Consider the following 24,551-nt stretch of genomic DNA (forward strand, 5'->3'; position numbering starts at 1 on the left):
AATCCAAACTGATCTTCCCCGAGGTCGGCTTCTACCAGTTTTTCGGTTCGTCTGTAAATAATTCGCGTTAGTATTTTGAAGCTGTGACTTATTAAACTGATAGTTCGGTAATTTTCACATCTGTCAACACCTGCTTTCTTTGGGATTGGAATTATTATATTCTTCTTGAAGTCTGAGGGTATTTCGCCTGTCTTGTACACCTTGCTCACCAAATGGTAGAGTTTTGTCAGGACTGGCTCTCCCAAGGCCGCCAGTAGTTCTAATGGAATGTTGTCTACTCCCAGGGCCATGTTTCGACTCAGGTCTTTCCAGTGCTCTGTCAAACTATTCACGCAGTATCGTATCTCCCATTTCATCTTCATCTACATCCTCTTCCATTTCCATAATATTGTCCTCAAGTACATTGCCCTTGTATAGACCCTCTATATACTCCTTCCACCTTTCTGCTTTCCCCTCTTTGCTTAGAACTGGGTTTCCATCTGAGCTCTTGATATTCATACAAGTGGCTCTCTTTTCTCCAAAGGTCTCTCTAATTTTCCTGTAGGCAGTATCTATCTTACCCCTAGTGAGATAAGCCTCTACATCCTTACATTTGTCCTCTAGCCATGCCTGCTTAGCCATTTTGCACTTCATGTCGGTCTCATTTTTGAGAAGTTTGTATTCCTTTTTTGCCTGCTTCATTTACTGCATTTTCGTATTTTCTTCTTTCATAAATTAAATTCACATCTCTTCTGTTACCCAAGAATTTCTACTAGCCCTCGTCTTTTTACCTATTTGATCCTCTGCTGCCTTCACTACTTCATCCTTCAGAGCTACCCATTCGTCTTCTACTGTATTTCATTCCTCCATTCATGTCAATTGTTCCCTTATGGTGTCTCTGAAACTCTGTACAACCTCTGGTTCTTTTAGTTTATCCAGGTCCCATCTCCTTAAATTCCCAACTTTTTGCAGTTTCTTCAGTTTTAATCTACAGGTCATAACCAATAGATTGTGGTCAGAGTCCACATCTGCCCCTGGAAATGTCTTACAATTTAAAACCTGGTTCCTAAATCTCTGTCTTACCATTATATAATCTATCTGATACCTTTTAGTATCTCCAGGATTCTTCCATGTATACAACCTTCTTTTATGATTTTTGAACCAAATGTTAGCTATGATTAAGTTATGCTCTGTGCAAAATTCTAACAGACGGCTTCCTCTTTCATTTCTTAGCCCCAATCCATATTCACCGACTATGTTTCCTTCTCTCCCTTTTCCTACTGTCGAATTCCAGTCACCCATGACTTTGTGACAAAGGAACTGAAGAAAGGCGTAATTTCGTGCAGTGGATCTCATCCTGGCTGACCTCGTTTTATGAATTTTGTGTTGTCATTCAAGTGCAACATAACAAAATTGAACTAAATCTGTCTCTACTCATTACCTTGCTCGCCCACAAGGTATTTATAAATGCATCATTTGACCAATAGTTACTTATTTTTGGCAACTTAGCTGCACTCATATGCAAAATAATTGAGAAAACCAAGTACATTTCTGTATCTTTACTAGAGATGACCATTGCCACAAGTTTTCCATTCATAGACTTCTTATTCATTTCATAAATTTTTAGCGCTGCATACATTTGTCTCAACTTTTATTTTTTATCATCTAACTGTCAAAAAATGCTGAAAAGCATTCAAATTCACTACAGTTTTCATCCATTTGCAAAGTTACACCACTAGTGCTATTGAACACTGGTAAATCAGGCTGGTTGTAAACTCTTGACCAGTTGCTCTCGTCAGTGATCACATTTTGTGATGTATCTGGACAAGCAGAGTACTAGAAACCACATCTTCATCTGTCCATAAATAAATAAATACACATGTAAACTGCCATAAAAAATCAAAATAATTTGAGTCAATATTTGCTATTATAGTAACATGCATGTTATTGTGTAACAATATTTTTCACTATTGTGAATCCCTTCCCCCCATGAACCATGGACCTTGCCGTTGGTGGGGAGGCTTGCGTGCCTCAGCGATACAGATAGCCGTACCGTAGGTGCAACCACAACGGAGGGGTATCTGTTGAGAGGCCAGACAAACGTGTGGTTCCTGAAGAGGGGCAGCAGCCTTTTCAGTAGTTGCAAGGGCAACAGTCTGGATGATTGACTGATCTGGCCTTGTAACAATAACCAAAACGGCCTTGCCATGCCGGTACTGTGAACGGCTGAAAGCAAGGGGAAACTACAGCCGTAATTTTTCCCGAGGGCATGCAGCTTTACTGTATGATTACATGATGATGGCGTCCTCTTGGGTAAAATATTCCGGAGGTACAATAGTCCCCCATTCGGATCTCTGGGCGGGGACTACTCAAGAGGATGTCGTTATCAGGAGAAAGAAAACTGGCGTTCTACGGATCGGAGCGTGGAATGTCAGATCCCTTAATCGGGCAGGTAGGTTAGAAAATTTAAAAAGGGAAATGGATAGGTTGAAGTTAGATATAGTGGGAATTAGTGAAGTTCGGTGGCAGGAGGAACAAGACTTCTGGTCAGGTGACTACAGGGTTATAAACACAAAATCAAATAGGGGTAATGCAGGAGTAGGTTTAATAATGAATAGGAAAATAGGAATGCGGGTAAGCTACTACAAACAGCATAGTGAACGCATTATTGTGGCCAAGATAGATACAAAGCCCACACCTACTACAGTAGTACAAGTTTATATGCCAACTAGCTCTGCAGATGACGAAGAAATTGAAGAAATGTATGACGAAATAAAAGAAATTATTCAGATTGTGAAGGGAGACGAAAATTTAATAGTCATGGGTGACTGGAATTCGAGTGTAGGAAAAGGGAGAGAAGGAAACATAGTACGTGAATATGGATTGGGGGACAGAAATGAAAGAGGAAGCCGCCTGGTAGAATTTTGCACAGAGCACAACATAATCATAACTAACACTTGGTTTAAGAATCATGAAAGAAGGTTGTATACATGGAAGAACCCTGGAGATACTAAAAGGTATCAGATAGATTATATAATGGTAAGACAGAGATTTAGGAACCAGGTTTTAAATTGTAAGACATTTCCAGGGGCAGATGTGGACTCTGACCACAATCTATTGGTTATGACCTGTAGATTAAAACTGAAGAAACTGCAAAAAGTTGGGAATTTAAGGAGATGGGACCTGGATAAACTAAAAGAACCAGAGGTTGTACAGAGATTCAGGGAGAGCATAAGGGAGCAATTGACAGGAATGGGGGAAATAAATACAGTAGAAGAAGAATGGGTAGCTTTGAGGGATGAAGTAGTGAAGGCAGCAGAGGATCAAGTAGGTAAAAAGACGAGGGCTAGTAGAAATTTTTGGGTAACAGAAGAAATATTGAATTTAATTGATGAAAGAAGAAAATACGAAAATGCAGTAAGTGAAACAGGCAAAAAGGAATACAAACGTCTCAAAAATGAGATCGACAGGAAGTGCAAAATGGCTAAGCAGGGATGGCTAGAGGACAAATGTAAGGATGTAGAGGCCTATCTCACTAGGGGTAAGATAGATACCGCCTACAGGAAAATTAAACAGACCTTTGGAGATAAGAGAACGACTTGTATGAATATCAAGAGCTCAGATGGAAACCCAGTTCTAAGCAAAGAAGGGAAAGCAGAAAGGTGGAAGGAGTATATAGAGGGTCTATACAAGGGCGATGTACTTGAGGACAATATTATGGAAATGGAAGAGGATGTAGATGAAGATGAAATGGGAGATATGATACTGCGTGAAGAGTTTGACAGAGCACTGAAAGACCTGAGTCGAAACAAAGCCCCCGGAGTAGACAATATTCCATTGGAACTACTGACGGCCGTGGGAGAGCCAGTCCTGACAAAACTCTACCATCTGGTGAGGAAGGTGTATGAGACAGGCGAAATACCCTCAGACTTCAAGAAGAATATAATAATTCCAATCCCAAAGAAAGCAGGTGTTGACAGATGTGAAAATTACCGAACTATCAGCTTAATAAGTCACAGCTGCAAAATACTAACACGAATTCTTTACAGACGAATGGAAAAACTAGTAGAAGCCAACCTCGGGGAAGATCAGTTTGGATTCCGTAGAAACACTGGAACACGTGAGGCAATACTGACCTTACGACTTATCTTAGAAGAAAGATTAAGGAAAGGCAAACCTACGTTTCTAGCATTTGTAGACTTAGAGAAAGCTTTTGACAATGTTGACTGGAATACTATCTTTCAAATTCTAAAGGTGGCAGGGGTAAAATACAGGGAGCGAAAGGCTATTTACAATTTGTACAGAAACCAGATTGCAGTTATAAGAGTCGAGGGACAAAAAAGGGAAGCAGTGGTTGGGAAGGGAGTAAGACAGGGTTGTAGCCTCTCCCCGATGTTGTTCAATCTGTATATTGAGCAAGCAGTAAAGGAAACAAAAGAAAAATTCGGAGTAGGTATTAAAATTCATGGAGAAGAAATAAAAACTTTGAGGTTCGCCGATGACATTGTAATTCTGTCAGAGACAGCAAAGGACTTGGAAGAGCAGTTGAATGGAATGGACAGTGTCTTGAAAGGAGGATATAAGATGAACATCAACAAAAGCAAAACAAGGATAATGGAATGTAGTCTAATTAAGTCGGGTGATGCTGAGGGAATTAGATTAGGAAATGAGACACTTAAAGTAGTAAAGGAGTTTTGCTATTTGGGGAGCAAAATAACTGATGATGGTCGAAGTAGAGAGGATATAAAATGTAGGCTGGCAATGGCAAGGAAAGCGTTTCTGAAGAAGAGAAATTTGTTAACATCCAGTATTGATTTAAGTGTCAGGAAGTCATTTCTGAAAGTATTCGTATGGAGTGTAGCCATGTATGGAAGTGAAACATGGACGATAAATAGTTTGGACAAGAAGAGAATAGAAGCTTTCGAAATGTGGTGCTACAGAAGAATGCTGAAGATTAGATGGGTAGATCACATAACTAATGAGGAAGTATTGAATAGGATTGGGGAGAAGAGAAGTTTGTGGCACAACTTGACCAGAAGAAGGGATCGGTTGGTAGGACATGTTCTGAGGCATCAAGGGATCACCAATTTGGTATTGGAGGGCAGCGTGGAGGGTAAAAATCGTAGAGGGAGACCAAGAGATGAATACACTAAGCAGATTCAGAAGGATGTAGGTTGCAGTAGGTACTGGGAGATGAAAAAGCTTGCACAGGATAGAGTAGCATGGAGAGCTGCATCAAACCAGTCTCAGGACTGAAGACCACAACAACAACATTGTGAATCCATTTCTGACAACAGTGTCAGAAAATATGTCTGAAGGTTCGTAATCAATATCCACAACAGAGGTTTCCTCTTCTGATCCAGAAGAACTATCAAAAATGTCCATGCTCCTTACACAACACAAACACAGAAAGTACACTAGTCCAAAACAGAAGTTAATGCGCCTGTGCCCCTGAAAACCAATCTTTTGTTGGTTACGCTCAAGCTGCAGACTCACAGTGACCTCTGTCAGAAAGTAAATGAAGTACTCTTGCTGCCAATTCAATTGACGAAACGTATGGCGTATGTTTTCACATTACAAACGCGTGGGAAACAAAGTAACATACGGCATACAGGCTGCATCCAAAGAGTTGCGTTTGCGACTGCGTGTTGCGTACAGGCTTAGTGTGGGAAGTGTTTATCTGATCCATCAGTATAAACTGATTTTGTTCGACTGTATTCCATAACTCATGTTTTCCTTTTGATGATGATCACTTTATAATCTCTTTTTAAGACACTTTACGTTCCATTCAACTGCTCTTCTAAGTTCTTTGCCATCTCTAGGGACCATAAAAATTCATATTTGCAATAAATATGAATACTGTGCAAATCTGCCTCAAAATGCGAAAATGCAAAATTACGTAATAAATGCTATTTCATAGCAGTTTGTATCCAGGTGAACCACTTTATCAGAGGTAGTTTCAAATAGCTTTATTTACTGCCTGTAAATAGTGAAAATATAACCAATTTTTGGCTACTGGTCTTGCACGCCATCTGAAGAAGCTCAGTGTGGGAAATACATATCAGTGTGCTTGATGTTCTGGTGTTGTGTCACTGGTGGTCAATTGAATGGTCTAAGAATAGACACACAGCACATGATGCAATGTAGGACTTGGCCGTGTGACAGCATCATAGAATGCGGAAATGCATACATTTGTCTGCCAGCAAAACTTCAAAGGTAGGTATAATGTGACACTTCAACATAGCAGTTTTAGGCAGCAGGTGTTTTGAACTGTGGTTGTGTCAGATACTGGTTGATCTTGGAACTCAGCTACGTCATTTATAATACTGCCAACTTAAGCAAGAAATTTCACAGTAACTGTTAACAGATGTTTTGTTTTGTGCGTTTCTAATCTTTTTCTTTTCTTATTTTGAAACGAGTGAAGAAACTAACTCTTTTCCACCACAGAGTTAGATTGTGACATGCACAGCACTAGAAGGAATCGGTGGTCCCCATGACCATGTGTTGTTACCGCTTTCAGAGAAAAACAGAACACACATGTACACTGCTGCGCAGTGATAGGGAGGTGGGCCTTGTTTCCCTGCACCACTTCTCTCACCTAAGGCAACTGTAATTCTAGTTTGTTTACACTTATGGCTGACTACAAGTTCATAGTGTCTTCACTCTGTACTGTAGCAACTGGAAAACAAAATCTATTAATATATTTCGACCATGCTGAGAGTCTTCCCCCAAAGTGCACCTAGATAAAGTTTTGGTTCTACTTCTGAGTTAAGCACTGTGTTGGTTCTACTTGTAACTTTGCCAAATATGAGTCACATTGTTGTGAATGCCCATGAAAGGCGAAATCGGTGTTCTGCAACAACTATCAGATTCAGTGGGAAAAGAAAAATAATGTCAAAAAACACCTTAAACAGAGAAGCACCCATGTCACTGGTATGAAAATGCTGCTGCTCTCAATGGAAACAAATCATATGTTAAAAGCTTAAATAGAATCCAAAGAAGAAAAAAAGCAAAGACCATTTTGGAAGAAAAATTTGTTGAAGTTTTTGCGAAAGCAAACATTCCAGTCAAAGAGCTCCCCAACCACCAATTTCTTTTTTAACAATTTCAAAGCCCCGTAGAATCACAAACTTTAAACTTTTACATCTAATCATTTACACACACCACACCACACCACACCACACCACAGTGCGAGTTTTGCCAAAAATAGATGCTATGTTTTCAGATCCCTGGCCTTCTCTGACAGAACTACAATATCATTAAAAATATTAACATTTTTATTTCTTTTTCTTGAATATAAATTCCCTTCCAGAATTTCTTCTTTTCCTGGACTTCTTGCTCATGTACAGACTAAATAATATGTGGGTGGGCAACAACCTTGTCTCACTCCCTGCTCAACCATTGCCTGCCTTTCATGTCATTTGACTCTTAAAACTGAAGCCTAGTTTATGTAAAAGCTGCAGGTGGTAGGTAATCTTTCGCACCTGTATTTTTTCCTTGATAAATTAATTTAAAAGAGAGTATTACTTTTCCTAGTTATTCTTATGTAGATAATTCTTGTTTGTTACGACTCTGACTTAGTGAACTGATGGTCCTGTAGTATTCAAACCTGACAATGCTTGTCTTCTTTAGTATTAGAATTACTACATTCTTTTTGAAGTCTCTGGTATTTTGCCTGTCTGATGTATCCCACATAAGGACACATCAGTACCAGATTCAATACAATGTTCAGTATTGATGCCAATGTCTAAAATTGTACCAATACCTTGATAATACTGTAAGGAGAGATACCAGCAGTACTGAGAGGTATTGATCTCCTGTATAAAATTTTCAGACCACTTCTTCAGGGTAGTAATACCTGCTTCATATTATTGGTATGTGTCATGGAAATCTAATGTGTTTATTACAGACTTTACATGGTTTGTAATTTTTACTACCATACTTGTTTTCTGCGTATTACATAAGTTTGCAAGTTAAAATATTACACCATCTCCTCCCCATCCAGTAGGTTTCCCCATGTTTGGTGTGTTTCTTCAGCTGCCGTTTGGTGAGTAGCATTTTTAATCTATCCATATTATATTTTCAATCAATTACTTAGGATCGTTGATTTCAGAAACCACTCACTGATGAGTAGATCTCCTGAAGCAACAAAACTGCTAAGATGTTTCACCTTCTGCCCCAAATAGTCCCACTCCTTCTATGGAATTAAAATAAGGTGATTTAGTGGCCCAGTCGAGGTTTGATAGAGTGCCTGAGTGTTTGTTAAAGCAGAAGCATATCCTATGAATACAACTGTTGTCATATTGAGGGAAAAGAGTGTACATAACAGCTTCGTCACAAAGATGCAACACTCCTTGTAGACAAGCTGAAAGTCCTTATTGATACCCCATCAAATCATGTGACATCATCCATGGTGTCATCATCGGCACATCCAAATGCAATAGATTCTTGATGTCATTCTGTCACATCTCCACAGCAACCCATTTTACTGCCTGATTCTATACAATTGACTGACACATACAAACTGTTTCACTGGGTCAGGGGTAGAGAGTCACTTGGCTGTCTGGTACCAGTTCTGCGCCATCTACAGCACTCCAAAGCAAAAGTGTGTCCTTTTAAGGGGGGAAGATAAACTAATAAGCGAGGCAGAGATTAGCGAAAAGTATCATGAAAAAACAATAACACTGGAAAGCTAAGTGTTATACATACTAGACACATGAGGGGGAGGGAGAGGGGGGGGGGGGGGGAGGAGAAAAGACAGGTCAGAAAATAAACAATTAAAAAAAAGTGAAGAATAGAAATATGCACTCAAAAGAAATGCTTAGGTGACAGAAATTAATGGAATTTAGGCCATGTGGGTGATGAGAACCAAGCACATGTTGTGAGGCCAGTTCCCACCTGCAAAGTTCTGGGAAACTGGTGTCGGAAGGGAGAATCCAGAGGGATGTTCTTCCAAGGTCACGACTACCATGTTGTAGAGTGTGCTCTGCAACAGGATATTTTGTGTTGCCATTATACACTGTCGTTTTATGCTCATTCATCCTTACTGATAAATTGGTGGTAGTCATACTGAAATAGAAGAATGAAAAGTGTTTATGTAATAGCTGATACAAAATGTGTTGTTTTGCATGTGTTTCTCTCTTTGATAGAGTCTGTTTTGCTAGTTACAGACTCGCAGGGGTAGGACCCATAGCTTAGGGAAGTGGGTGCAGGAGGAGCATAGGGACTGACCACAATGTTGCAGATATTTAGGAGGGGGAGGGGAGGTGATAAGAAGCTATTCTAGATAGGGTGGGTATCAGATACTGTCGCTTACTTTCCTTTTATTTCCAAGTACTTAAAACAGTGGTGATGAAAAAAGTCACATATATCGCATGGTAAGATAGTAATTTTGTCCCTGTACAACTGTAATAAAGTGGTATCTGTGTACTGTGTGGTGACAATTTTAATTTTAGTCAGATCACTATAACTGTTTTGAAGGACTCTTAACATTTTAACTGTTTTGTGGTACTGTTGCTTTTTATGATGAGGTACACAAAGTCCAGTGAGTCCTCGTTACCACTTTTAACAACTCTGATTTTGGGTGAAATGGCAAATAGATTTTTGAATATTGTATAACTTCAGAAAAGACTGTCTTTTTAGTATTTTTTGTGCAGCTAGAGGTCCTCGTATTATCATTGATACTGAGGTGTCACAGTGCAGCCAGTTGCACCAGAGCATCATTTGAAAAAAGCTACAATTTTTTATTGTAAAATTTCTTTTCCATCTGACTGCTTTCTTTTTAGTTATGTCCTTAAAGCATTTCCTTGACCTTCAGTTATAGTTGCCTTCACTTAAATTTGTTGATTTTAAAAATGGCAGTTTTGGCAAGAATTGCTACTTTTCATATATACAGTATCTTGGACCATGAGTACATTTATTTTATCAAAAATCGTGGTGCCACTTTACACACACACACACACACACACACACACACACACACACACACACACAAACACAAACACATGTGCTTCCAATATGGTACTTCCAGTATTGTCAGTCATACTGAATCACTAGAAAACTGGGAATTGAAATAAATTCCGTTAATACTTTCCTGTGTATTAACATAGATGGGTGCAATCTTATATATCACTGAATTCTTAGATCTGGCTCTGTCTTTGTATACAAGATGAAAACTTACATAGACATTTTTATGCCATCAAAGAAGTGTCTTGTGATTAGTAACAATCATTGTAATAATTATAGTCTCCACTGTTAACGACCTGACATTCTTGGTTTCATAGTGTAGGCACCTGGCAGCTCATGTGGTCCAGGTCCGCCTCACTTGGGTGGTGCACAACATATGAAACTTGATAATTGCCACTACATTTTTAAATCTCAAAGGGGAAAAAAAGAAATATTCAGCAACTTGACGTTCTGAGTGGTGGAGATGAAAGCTCCTTCGAAGCGAGTCATGAAAAGGTTAATGTAATAAAGAGCTCTCCTTGTTCCAATGAAGAGCTCTCCTCATTCCTGTGGTCTGTTCTATTTGTACGTGCGCCACTCAGAGGTAAAACAGCTGTTGGTAAGTGTAAAGTTGATTAAGGTGAGCAGGAAGGATGTCAAAGGTTTGAAATCTACTGGTTACTTGTTGAGATAATGTTCAGCAACGGACATACCATGTGCTTGGGGAATGTTTGTATAGAGGGAGGGGTCATTGATGGTGAGAAACAAAGTATGTGGTGGGAGTGGACAGGCATAGATTTCAGACGATCAAGGAAATTATTGATGTCTTTAATGAAGAAGGAGAGTTTTTTGTTATTGCAGGTGTTGATCAGTGGTTGCTTCGAAGCCAGCGACTGTGGGACTGCCTGGGTGGTCAGTTTTGTGGTTCTTAGGAAGAAGGTAGAAGAAAGCATGATTTGGGTGGGGTAAGATGTTCTGTGGATTAAAGTGTTAGTCCTGTGAGGGGCCTGATGTTGTAAGGAGGGACTGTAGGTCAGTTTGTGCCACAGGGGTGGGGGTCTTACTGGCAGATGTTGTATGTAGAAGTGTCAGAAAGCTGACATAGATCCTCACTCAAGTACTCCCATAGGTGGATGACCACACTGATTGATCACTTGTCCGCCAGGAGTATAATGATGGAGTCGCCGTGATAGAGTCATCAGTTTTTAGGGAACAAAGTGCCAGGAATGCTGCATTCAGTCACTTATCTACCATGTAAACTGCACTTAGCTTTCCTCCCTTATGATTGTTTCGTGATGTTTTTTCAGTAATATCTGTCTTGCTTATTACCCTGTATTCCACCTTTTAAGTTTTCTAGTTTTTGAACCGCATTCTGTGTTGATACCAACAGTCAATCTTTTCTTGTCATTCAGCCCAGTAAATGTCCACTGACCAGGCTTCTGCTTGACATTTCCATAACTCTTCACATTTCCTAAACCTCATCATTAGGGATGGAGGTTATCATTGAAACACTCAGTTTTCGGTTATAATGGTTGTTTTCAATGTCAGTTTAACTGGATTATTAATACTGCTCCAAATAACCGGTTTGTGAAATAATTGATTTTTCGTTTTTTGTTCCTGTCAGTTCCTGTAATAAATGTAGAAATGGAAAAAAAAAGATTGAAAAATTTTGATTCTCTCAGTTTCAAGATAAATAGAATCAAAATATTAAATTAAACATGCAAATAAAAGAAAACTTAGTCTGGCCATTGTTCGCTGCTTTTCTCAAAAAGTTGTAAGTGGCTGACTAGAAAAAAATCGCCATTGTTCTCCTATTAATTCCGATTTTCTGAAACTCTGCTAAAAAATCATGTTGGAATTGGAGTTCATACCATGATTTGGACATTACAAATAACCAGTGCTAATGGGTGAAAACTGAGGTTCAAGAACTCTATTTTTGTGTTACTTTGTACATTTTCAGGGGCTACAAGCATATAAAGGCATGTTACATAGACACAGGCAGCAGACAGCTTCTTTTTATTTTTATTGTAAACTATGGCTTAACTGTTATGTCTTACGTTTTCTGCTTATGTTATGTGGTTGTGGCTGCTCCCGTTTTTAATCTTGTAAAGCAATTGGAGCATTGTACTTCATTGATATTGTACCTTCCTAAAATAATTCCAGACTGGGAATGGTGCAATTCTGTAATATAACTGTTATGTGATGACGGCAGTTAGAAACTATGTGCCTCGCCACATGGTAGCCATACATTATCGTCTCAGTAACGATATTCCATTTCTCATGACCTGTGTTTGTTGCTTGTTTCTGTCGACATTGTTCTTAAAATAGCACTCATCACTTTTCGCAATTTCCATAATAATGCAAATTTCAAAGCAATACAAATTTTATGAGTAAAAATTACTTGTTCTATGAGAAAGGTTTAGTTAAAAGTGAAAAAATTTAGCACTGCTGCTATGGCTAATTGATATTTTTTTTACCCAGTTATTAGTAAAAATTAAAAACACCTATTATAACTGAGACCAAACAAATGTTGAAGAATACCGTTTATTCAGAACTAAAATACTAGTATCAGTTTCAACTGGTCAACTTTTCCCATCCCTACTCACCAGTCTGTTTCCTTCATCCCTTATTCCATTCCCATCAACCATCGGCTCCAAAAAATCATGCCTTTCCACATATTTTTTGTGTTCCTTATGCTACCAATTTATGTGTAGAATTTGTATCGTATGAGTGTCTTCAGCTGGATATGCCATATCTATAAAAACTTGTGGGCTCTCTTCTTCACCAAACTGAGACCACAGTCAAAGATAGAAGCAGTGTTACATGGTATTAGCATGATATCTTTTGAGGGTGACTAATTTTTTTTGTCTGATGTGCTTAAATACTATATACATTTTAGTTCGCATTAAACTAGCAGTGAAAAGCTATTATTTTCCCTAACACTACTCAGTACTCCCAGTACCAATATACTTGTATTTCTGAAGGTACCATGAAACTGCCAAAATCTTGATCTTAAAAACAATAACACACGAACTGCAACAGAAGTACCCACCTTTCCTGATACCAGTGATTTGTAGTACGTGAAAAATAAAATAGAAAAATAAAGTTAAATAAACAATTTTGCAGGGCAGGGGCTCTCCCAGGGATTTTAAGAATTCTGAAGGAATTCAGTCTGTTCCAGGTGTGTTGTTTAGAGTTTGCTCTTTCAGATTTTTCTTGCAATATTACATATCCCCCCCCCCCCCCTCCTCCCCTCCCTTTTCCCTTCTCCATAATATTCTCTCCAAGCCTTTCAGTATCCCCTTCTTCACTTAATACTGACTTGCCATCTGAGTTCTTGATGTGCATAAGCTGCTTCTCTTTTCTCCAAGGGTTTCTTTAATTTACTGTACATGGCTTCTATCTTTCCTCTAATCATTCTTCCTTCAACAGCTTTGCATTTCTCCTCTAACCATTCCTTACTTTGTAATTTTGCACTTCCTTTCTGTCTAATTTCTAGATATCTGTTTTTTTCCCCCTTTTACTTGCTTCATTTGATGCAATTTTATTTTTTCCCCCTTTCATGAGTTAATTTTAATTTCTCACTGCTATTCAGTGATTTCTACTAGGCCTTGATTTTTTTTTGCCTGGTTGTTCATTTACTACTTCACTGTTTCATTGTTCAAAGTTACCTATCATTCTTCTTTTGTATTTCTATGATCTATTCCAGTGAGTCTGTGCCTAATGCACTTTTCAAGACTCTCAGCAACTTTTAGGTTGCATCTTCTTAACTTCGTCAACTTTAAATTGTATTTATTTGAATAATATGACAAAAAATAGGCATGTGAAATGGGTGCTAATATATTTATCTGCTGTATAACATACACTGAATAATTGTAGTTATAAGATCAATACTGTCTTTAAGAGAGTTTTCAACCACGTCTCACCCAGTAGGTATAATGTGACATCCTTTTATTCTTTTTATACGTGTAAGACAATTTGTGTTATGACTTGGTACCTGCCACTGAAATAACATTGATTAGTAGTATTTTTAGCTGCAATGTTATCATAGATTTTTATGTTTATAGAGTCCAAACAGCACAGTTAGAAGTAATGCTGCTGAAGTGTTCCTGGATGCTTATCCTTTGGAAAGATGTGGAGAAGGACGTGATAAGAATGTAGCATTTGCAGAGAGGCAGCACAAAATAATGACGGAACTTCTGACTGACAAATGGCATGTTGTTCGCATCATTGCTGTTAGGGTAAGTCCACAGAAATTTCATTAGTTCCTGACATGGCTCATCTTAATATATCTGTGTTCTTAAATTTAAAAAAAAATAATCTGTAAGTACAGTAAAGCTTTGCTGTATTGTTTCTAGTGGAAAATTGTAAATCATGTGTTACTACTTTTAATACATGCCACTGCCTCTCATTCACTCTCTCCACTCTTATTAAAAAAAAAAAAAAAAAAAAAAAAAAAAAAAAAAAAAAAAATACTGTGTTTGTTTTGCTGTTTTTGTATGATAACAAACAAAGATTTACCAATTTCAGGGTCATCCCTTCTTTGCCTGTGACCATTTAAAAAAGCATCCATTTTGACAAAGTCTAATTGACTGATGACTGAAGCACTACAAAATTCCTCTTCTTCCCATCTCCACTTGTCGTGTTTTGCAATTTACATTTGCTTGTCATATTGCTAACGGAAGACATTGATGAACGGTGATTGTAGCATTAAAAATGCAAGATAAAGGGGGACTTGCATTTTTTTTTTTTTTTTTTTTTTTTTTTTTTTTTTTTTTTTTTTTTTTCATTCCAATTGATCCGTAGTGAGGAGGTCCTCCAGGATGTGGAACATGTCAGAAAAACAACAATACATGACAAATATTTACAACTAAAACAAATAAGCTAATGTACCATTCCACAGGTCCCAAGTGGAATGATCGTCATTTTTTAATGAACACTAAGAGTCATTTTACAAATACTATTGCACTGAATTTAAAATAAAAAAGTTTTTTATTTATTTATAAGGTAAGAAACATGTAATACAACTACTGTAATACTTATTTACAATGAACACATTACTGCACTGAAATGGTGCAGAAGTTAGATTATACTTACACACACACAAGCACACACACACACACACACACACACACACACACACAAATTTTCAGTGAACACATTACTGCACTGAAATTGTGCAGAAGTTATGTTGTACTTATATACAAATCAGTTGGTTTTCCTAAGAAATTCATCAATGGAGTAGAAGGAGTTGGCCACCAATAAATCCTTTAGGCTTCTCTTAAACTGAATTTCATTGGTTGTTAAGCTTTTTATGGCTGCTGGCAAGTTATTGAAAATGTGTGTTCCTGAATAATGCACACCTTTTTGTACAAGACTAAGTGACTTTAAATCCTTGTGAAGATTATTCTTATTTCTAGTATTGATTCCATGAATTGAGCTGTTGGTTTGAAAAAGTGATATATTTTTAATGACAAATTTCATTAAGGAATAAATATATTGGGAAGCTGTAGTTAGTATCCCTAGTTCCCTAAACAGGCTTCTGCAGGATGTTCTTGAGTTCACACCACATATAATTCTTACTGCACGTTTTTGTGCCCGGAAAACTTTAGCTTGGCTTGATGAATTACCCCAGAAAATAATCCCATATGACATTATGGAATGAAAGTAAGCATAGTATGCCAGCTTTTTCATTTTTATATCCCCTATGTCTGACAAAATTCGCATTGCAAACAGAGATTTGTTAAGACGCTTCAGCAGTTCTGTGGTGTGCTCCTCCCAGTTGAATTTATTATCAAGCTGTAATCCCAAGAATTTAACACCGTCCACTTCTTCTATCTTCTTGTCATCATATGTTAGACATATACTCTTGGGACACCCCTTACAAGTTCTGAACTGCATGTAGTGTGTTTTTTCAAAGTTTAGTGACAAAGAATTGGCTAGGAACCAGTGATTAATGTCCACAAATATTTTATTGGCTGATCTTTCTAAGACTACACTTGATTTGCTATTTATTGCAATGTTTGTATCATCAGCAAACAAAACAAACTTGGCATGTGGTAATGTCACTGATGAAAGGTCATTGATATACACAAGAAAAAGTAAGGGCCCCAAAATGGAACCTTGTGGGACCCCACATGTAATTAGTTCCCAGTTGGATGATGCCTGATAGCTTGATACATGTCTCTTTCCTAATAACACCCTTTGTTTCCTGCCAGAGATATAAGATTTGAACCATTTTGCAGCATTTCCTGTTACACTATAATATTCTAGTTTACTTAAAAGGATATTGTGATTTACACAGTTAAATGCCTTTGACAGATCACAAAATATACCAGTTGCCTGCAATTTTTTGTCTAATGAATTAAGTACATTTTCACTGTAAGTGTAGATAGCCTTCTCAATATCAGAACCTTTTAGAAATCCAAACTGTGACTTTGACAGTATGTTATTTGAGATAAGATGGTTATAAAGACGACTGTACATTACTTTTTCGAAAATTTTTGAGAATGCTGGCAACAGTGAAATTGGACGGAAATTTGATGCTATTTCTTTATCTCCCTTCTTAAACAGTGGCTTAACTTCAGCATATTTCAGCCATTCGGGAAATATTCCACTGATAAACGACTGGTTACACAGATAGCTTAATATGTTACTTAGCTCAGAATCACATTCTTTAATTAACTTTGTTGATATTTCATCATACCCACTAGATGTTTTTGATTTTAAAGATTTTATGATGGACGTTATTTCTGTTGGGGTAGTGAGGGTCAAATTCATATTATGGAAGTTACTTGAAATGTCTGGTCTAAGGTAATCCATAGCAGCATCTACCGAACCTGACAACCCCATCTTTTCAGTAACAGTTATAAAATGTTTGTTAAAAAGTTCTGCAACACTATACACATCTGTCACCAATGCATCATTTACTCTTAATGCTATTTGTTCCTCTTCATGTCTGGTTCTACCGGTCTCCTCCTTCACTATATCCGATATTGTCTTTATTTTGTTATCTGATATGACTATCTTTTCCTTGTAATATATTTGCTTTGACATCCGTATTACAGTCTTTAATATTTTGCAGTATTTCTTATAATGTGCTATAGCATCAACATTGGAAATGTTTCGGATTGACAGATACAGTTTTCTTTTTGTTTTACAAGATACCCCTATTCCTTGAGTAATCCATGGCTTCTTTGTAGACTTTGCTCTAACCTTGGTAAGTTTTGGGGGAAAGCAGTGTTCAAATAAGGTAAGCACTTTATTAGCAAAAATGTTATATTTTTCATTCATGCCATGAGCACTGTAAACATCAGTCCAGTGAATGTCTCTGAGGAGTGTCCTAAAATAATCAATTTTTGGCTTACTGATTACCCTCTTGAGCTCAGATTTAACAGATTTTATATCCTGTTCAGTATTAACATTTAACAGAAGGAACTGCATGTCATGGTCTGAGAGGCCATTGGCTATTGGTTTTGTAATATAATTTTGTTCATTTGACTTTTCTATAAAGATATTATCAATGGCTGTTTGTGAGCAAGTGGTTATCCTAGTGGGGAACTTTACTGTGGGAATTAAGTTGAATGATAGTGTTACTAACTCAAATAGGTTCTTATTGGGAGAGTCTTTAAGGAAATCTACATGAGGAAAACAACAGAGAATAACACTGAGAAATGCAGCAATGATAAGAGAACAAGAAGTTACGATGCATAGAATAAGCACAGAAAACAGTGAAACTCTTGATCACTATACATGAAATAGTCATGCTTTGCAATTTCACTTAGTGTTCACGACTCATAGCCACAGTTCTCAGAAAACCTCAACAGTTTTTTTAATTAAGACTATCTGCAAGTTCCACATAGACTAATAAACAGCTTTCTTGGCCAGTAATAATGTAAAAAAAGCAGTAATAAAGACGGGTCATATGGTCCAGATTATATACCAATTAGTTTTCTTTTGGAGTATGCTGGTAAAGTAGTCCATTTCTAAGAGTCATATTCAACTGCTTATAAATCTGCTCCCTTGACAAAAGGCCCATACCGGAAGACTGGGAAGTTGCACAGGTAATACCAATACAAATGAGAGGAAATAGAAGTAATCCTCTGAATTATAGACCCATATCAATGATATTAATTTGTTGTAGAATCCTGGAACATGTTTGGTGTTCCAACACTATGAAAACCTCAAAGAAAACAATCCAGTGACACATAACCAGCTCAGATTCAGAAAATAACATTCTTGTGACACACAGCTAGCTCTTTATTGACACAAAGTAGTAAGTGCTATCCACAAGGGATCTCAAATTAATTCTAGATTTCCAGAAAACTTTTGACACTGTTCCTCACAAGTAACTTGTAATTGAACTACGTGCCTTTGAAGTGTTATTCAGTTGTGTGACCGGAATCGTAATTTACTGTCAGAAAGATCACAATTTGTAGTAGTTGACTGTAAGTGATCTAATGATTTTTGGGGTTCCCCAAGAAAGTGTTACAGTCACTCTGCTGTCCTTAATCTATTTGAATGATTGGAGAGACAATCTGAACAGCCCTCTTAGATTGTTTGCAGATGATGCTCTCATTTACTGTCTAGTAAAGTTATTCAGAAGGAAAATTAAATTTGGATACATAATAAATCTCATAAATTAAAAGGTTGTGAATTCAACTAAATACCTAGTGATTACAATTACAAACAACTTAAATTGGAACGGTAATATAGAAAATGTTGTGGAGAAGGAGACTGTATTTTATTGGCAGAGCACGTGAGAGATGCAACAAATGTATTAAAAAGAGTCATGAGTGTCGCTGTGTGGTATGCAGTCCTTATCAGCTAGGATACACGGAATGACTTAGGTGTTCAATTTTCCCTCATGCTATTCAAGAGTGTAACTGTTGAGAAGTAGTCTGCAATTGACTGTATGAACCTTTGCCAATCACTTAAGTGTGAACTATAGAGTAGCAATGTAAATATAGAATTATATAAGTGAAAAGCACTTTCGGACTTGTGACTTATTTTGTACCGTCTACAATCACTGGGATGTGATAAGATATTGACAATATGAAGGCAAGCTTAGTGTCCACTGGATTACAGAAATTCATTAATATTTCTCGTGTGGGAGTCCTTGTAACATTTAACAGCTAAGTTTCTTGCTGCCTGAACTTCCATTAACCTTTGTGATGAAGGAGCGGGCAGGGGGGTGGGGGGTGGAGGGGTTACTGTGTGCTCAAATTTTGAAAATATTGTAATCTGATCATGTGCTTTATATTTTTAAAACTTTGAAAAAAAAATATCTATTGTGTTTAATGACTTCTTATAGCAGAGTCCATAATTGTTTTGAATTTTTAATAAAATGTGACCCAGAAACTTAAGTGTTAGTAGTGGATATGACATTTCGCAACAGGTGCCATGTTCATATTCTCAGGTTCAAGGTCCTTCTTACACATCTGTATATCTTTAAAAATATGTTGTGAACAAAACTCAATAACAATTAAGAAAAATCTGTATTTTTTTTAAAAAAAATTTGTGGTGGCCATATAGTACACATTACAAAAAATACACTGGTATTGTTAATACTGTGCTAAAAGATATTTTCAGGTTTTGGAGTCTACTTATACATTAGTATCTATTTTAAAAAAGATGTTAATAAACATCAATAACAATTTATTTATTTATTCATTCTTGTGGGCATAATTTAAACTCCCCTCTTGTAGTTTGTATTATGGAAAATGCTTTGGTAGTGCCAGAGTAAACATGGAAACATCTAATTCCATGTGCATGTTACATTTATCTCTCAAACTGCTACTAAACACCCCAGTGCCAAAGGTGGGGAGAAGACTATAGTCATAAAAAATTGACTCGAGTACTAGGGACATACAGTAAGTAATGCAGCACATTTTTTTTTTTTTTTTCCTGAAAGCAGGTACGCCATATTATTCCCCAATCTTTTGGCTACAAAACTGAATTTTTCAACATAATCTCCATTCAACGTGACATCCTTATCCAGCTGCACTGAGAGGGCCGTATGCCCACATGGTACCACATGTTTTAGTTTTCTTGGCAATTTTTGATTATTATAAAAAATGGAGCAAAGAATTTGCATTAAATTTTATTTGAAAAAATGGAATCAAGTGCTTTAAAACACTTGAAATGTTGACAGTGGCATACAGTGAGTCTGCTCTAAGTAAAAAGAGCCAAGATGGCCGAAAAGATGCCAATGACGAACCTCGCTCTGGATTCCCCACCACATCAACAACAGATGATAACATTGAAGCTGTGAAGAAAATTGCTATGGAAAATCATTGAATTACCTTGCTGAGGATGTTGACATATCAGTCGGCTCGTGTCATGCAGTTTTTGTGGACTTTTGGGCGTGAGGCATGTGTCCACGAAGTTTCTTCCAAAACTTCTCAATTTTGATCAGAAGGACCGTCACATGAGCATCACTCAGGAGCTCTTGAATGATGTCAGTGATGATCCTGATTTGCTCAAGAGGGTTGTAACATTGCTCAAGAGGGTTTACTGTTATGACGTCAAACCCAAAGCCCAATCATCCCAATAAGAAGCATCCGGGAGAGCCAAGACCGAGAAAAGCACGCCAAGTTTGATCAGATGTCAAAGTTTTGCTCACTGTTTTTTTCAATTACTGTGGCGTAGTGAACCTGAATTTTTGCCTCAAGGTCGTATGATCAATATGGAGTATTACCTTGACATTATGTGTCATTTCTGAGAACCAATACGCAAAAAATATCCAGAATTTTGGGAAAACAATTCATGGTGTTTGCATCACAGCAGTGCGCATGCTTATTCATCGTTGCTTGTGAGAGATTTTTTGGCCAGAAACAACACAACAATCATGCCTCAGCCATCATACTCATCAAATTTGATCCCCTGTGACTTTTTCCTGTTCCCAAAACTGAAGAGACCTGTGAAAGGTCGAAGATTTTCAGCGATTGAGGAAATAAAAACTGCATTGCAGGAAGTACTCAAGGCTGTATCACAAAGTTCTTATGATAAGTGCTTCGAGGATTGGAAGAAGCATTGGCACAAGTGTGTTGTATCTGAGGGGGATTACTTTGAAGATGACAACATGGATATTGGTGAATAAATAAATATTTTTCCATAAAAATATAAAATCACCTTACTTTTTGAACATACCTCATATATGTGGTTGACTGGCAGGAGATCTGGTGATCCTGCTGTCCATGGCAATTGTTGTATGCAACGACAAGCACATTACGTTGCAGCAGCCTTAAGTGAACGTGCATTCTGTTGCTATAAAAGCACAGTGTCTGCCTATCGACAAAATAGTAGTTGTATGAGGATTAACAGTCATCAGAAGATTGATTCTGTTATCTTTAATGCTTCTCACTCTTGTTTACAGTTGATGAAAACAGTCTAATATCAAATCTTTCATGTGCAAAAATTCTCAGCAAGTTAGAGCAGCAATGCCATCCTAACTGAGTGGAACGCAAATCCTGGTGTAACTAAGTGAGGAATAGAATAACATCATACAACATGTAGTCGCACACACCGTGATTTTACAACTGATTGCTAAGTTCTTAGTGTTCAGCTTAAGTGATATTGCTATATATGGTAATGAGGGATTCCAAGTCTGTTTGCTTGGAGCTCATATACTGCTTTCTCTCATAAGAGGTTTGGAGGCTATTTTTGATATTGATCTCGTGAAGCTTTTCTAGAGTATAATGTGACTTCAGAGGTAGTAAAACTAATTATATTAGGTAATCAGCAAAGTTTATGCATTTGACAGCAATTCTTTTAGTTTGTTCTGGGGATTTATATCTGCTATGTGTTAATGATTTTTACTTTATTTCACTCTTTCATTCATATTTCACTCACTTCTCAGCAATATTGGTTAAATAAAACTCCATTTAGTAGTATCTCATGTGCCATGATTGGAGTGCTCTCTCTCTCTCTCTCTCTCTCTCTCTCTCTCTCTCTCTCTCTCTCTCTCTCTCTTTTTCTCTATCAATAAACACATGGTGATGGCTGTATGGAGCTGAAACTCAGATTGAGCATCTGGAAGGGATGAAAACACCGGTCGACACAAGCAGAACAGCATAGTGTTACCAAATTGCTCACAGGGTTGTCAGTCTCATGACTTTTCTCACACACCTCATAATTACCCTTTTATTGCAATTGGAATGTGCCAATGGCTTCTTTCGATTTTTGCAAAAATGTGATCCTATACTTAAAGGTGGGAGTGAAAGAAGGTATTGTATGCTTACTTTACTGTTTTCTCCACTACAGCAGGGTCTTAGTGAGCAAATAAAGTAGCAGGTTTTACATTCAGATATTTTATATGCTTGTTCATTTTTAAATTACCTCGCTACCGTAATTGTAAGAATTTGGTTCTGTACTGTTATCAACTGGTTCATCATTGATAGAGATTAATGGGACTCCTCAGGAGCCTCATGACGTTTTGTGAAAACATGCATGGTGAATATGGGGCATCAAGCTATTCTAGCACCTGTCTCCTTTCTTGTGCCTCAATCTCCCATCGATGACTAAGTGTTATTTTTCTTACTAACCAACCCATAGTGACAGTTTTCAGTACTGGCCCAGTGAAGTGTTACATGCTGTTTAGGCAAACATTTCACCCTTCTGGTGTAGTACAAGGAAAGATGATCTCTTTACAATAATATTAAATAGGGAGGAAGTCATGGAACATATACCACGGAAGTGTTTATTTTTGGTGTGTGGACATTATATTGGAGGTGTGGAATACAAGAAAAGAGCAAGCTGTGACGATAAATAAACAACTTCACCTGTTGTGGGAGGGGCCTTTTACATTTTGACATCACAGCTTAACGGTTGCTTGACCGTCAAAGAGCAGCCATACTCTCCAAGAATGAAAACAAAAGACAAGATGGTTTTGTGAAGATTAAAATATATTGTAATCTTGGATGTCATGTTGAGCCTTTGAGGGTATGTTGTATGAAAAGTTGTGTTCTACTCTAGTTCACAAGTCACTCTAATGATCTGTACACCCACTCAAGGAAATATATGTTTGTAAAAGGAAAGTAGCGGACGTACTTTTTCATGATATGAGTAGAAGTTACTTTCTTTTGCTCCAATAACAGGTGCAGAATGTGAAGAAGTCGAGTCTTCCCTTTACTACACACGGGATTTCAGAGGCACTGATTAGTGGGACCCCTACTTCAATAAAATCAACAGTGGCAACCAGATTTTGAAAAAGTAAAAATAAAAAGGTAAATATGACAGATATTACATTGGGCGATAGATCTCATGAAGTGTTCTGACTCAGCTGCAGCTACAAGGAGCGAGCCTGCAGCTACATCAAACCTTAAACAAATAAGAAAAATGCTTATTTGGCACACCGAGCATTGGAGCAAAAAGAAGCAAATAAAGAACTATAAATTTGCAAAACCTTGAAATTCAATGATAAATTACCGCATTGCTAAGAGCAACCAGAATTAAACAAAAGGAGAAACTAGAAGTGTACGGACATAAAAGTCAGTAACGATCCATTAAGAAAAAAAATGAAAGGAAATATTGGAACAATTCACAAATTTGAAGACAAACCAAACTTATACAATTGTGGTACAAGTATTACGGCAACATCAATTAAATTTGCGTGTCAAGTAAACAATGTCGACACATGAATAAAATAATGTTTTAAATATGACAGAGCAATTTCTTGTTGGGTTTGGAGAAAAATTTTTGGTGGGCTCGAGCAAGTCATTACTAGAAAAATGGCCACAGAGTCTCTAGAATGATTTAAAGATTTATTACAACAAATGTCTGACAAAATGAATTCTGACAAAAGTACAATCTAAAAGTAATGAACTGTCTGTCAAGGTAGAAAATACGAAAGGAGAACTAACTAGAGATAACAGAATACATCACATAGGAAAAGAAGCTAAGTTAACTAACATTGCAAGTTCTTTGACCCAGGAGTTGAAGGATGAGATCAGTAACCAGTGTGATTTAGTCCACAAGGAAGTAAAATAGCAGTTCAAAGAATTAGATGGAAAAATTAACAGAGTAGGTCAGTTTATTGTCAGAGAGTTCAGCCAGGTTAAAGAGCAAATCTCAGAGGTGAACAAGTGTGCAAATGTTTTAGAACAATGCAAAGAAGTTAGAGAAATAGTTAACACACACGAAATGCTTTCTAATTTGGAGGAACGATTACACGAATTTGTAAATTTTACCATACAAGAGGAAGATGAATTGCTTAATACCACACACACACACACACACACACACACACACAATACAGAGACTATGGGAGGCTATTGAGAATACTAAACAGGAAACCATAAGCAGGTTGGCATAAATAACAATGGGTTATCGAGTAGTTTATTAGAGGAGTTACAGTTGAGAAGTAATATGAATTTATCAAAGCAATTTCTGAAATTCAAACCTGATGGAGAAGTTCACCCCACCTATTTTTTGAGAGTGTTTTCTAGATTTTTACCAAAAACACTGGGAGGGGGATAGCAAAAAGATGGATTTTGCCTTGAGTTATTTGATAATAGACCCTGATACAGGGCAAGATAAAGGATTATACAATGTAGATGTGATTGAAAGATTTAAGCTCCTGTGAGAGTATGCAGCCTTGTGAATTCGATGGATTTACAACCACCGGC

At 37.3% G+C, this 24,551-nt stretch overlaps 1 protein-coding gene across 2 annotated transcripts in view; it reads left to right on the top strand.

Annotated features, from left to right (window-relative positions):
- The window catches only part of LOC124795250 (condensin-2 complex subunit G2-like), a 296,139-nt gene that overhangs the window by 105,838 nt on the left and 165,750 nt on the right, over window positions 1–24,551 (top strand). For both annotated transcript variants that reach the window (XM_047259188.1, XM_047259187.1), the window contains exon 9: window positions 13,992–14,165. In XM_047259188.1, the coding sequence (XP_047115144.1) occupies window positions 13,992–14,165 (174 nt within the window). The remainder of the gene's footprint in view (window positions 1–13,991; window positions 14,166–24,551) is intronic.

The sequence above is a fragment of the Schistocerca piceifrons genome, chromosome 4 (genome assembly GCF_021461385.2).
Source record: "Schistocerca piceifrons isolate TAMUIC-IGC-003096 chromosome 4, iqSchPice1.1, whole genome shotgun sequence".
NCBI classification, from domain to species: domain Eukaryota; kingdom Metazoa; phylum Arthropoda; class Insecta; order Orthoptera; family Acrididae; genus Schistocerca; species Schistocerca piceifrons.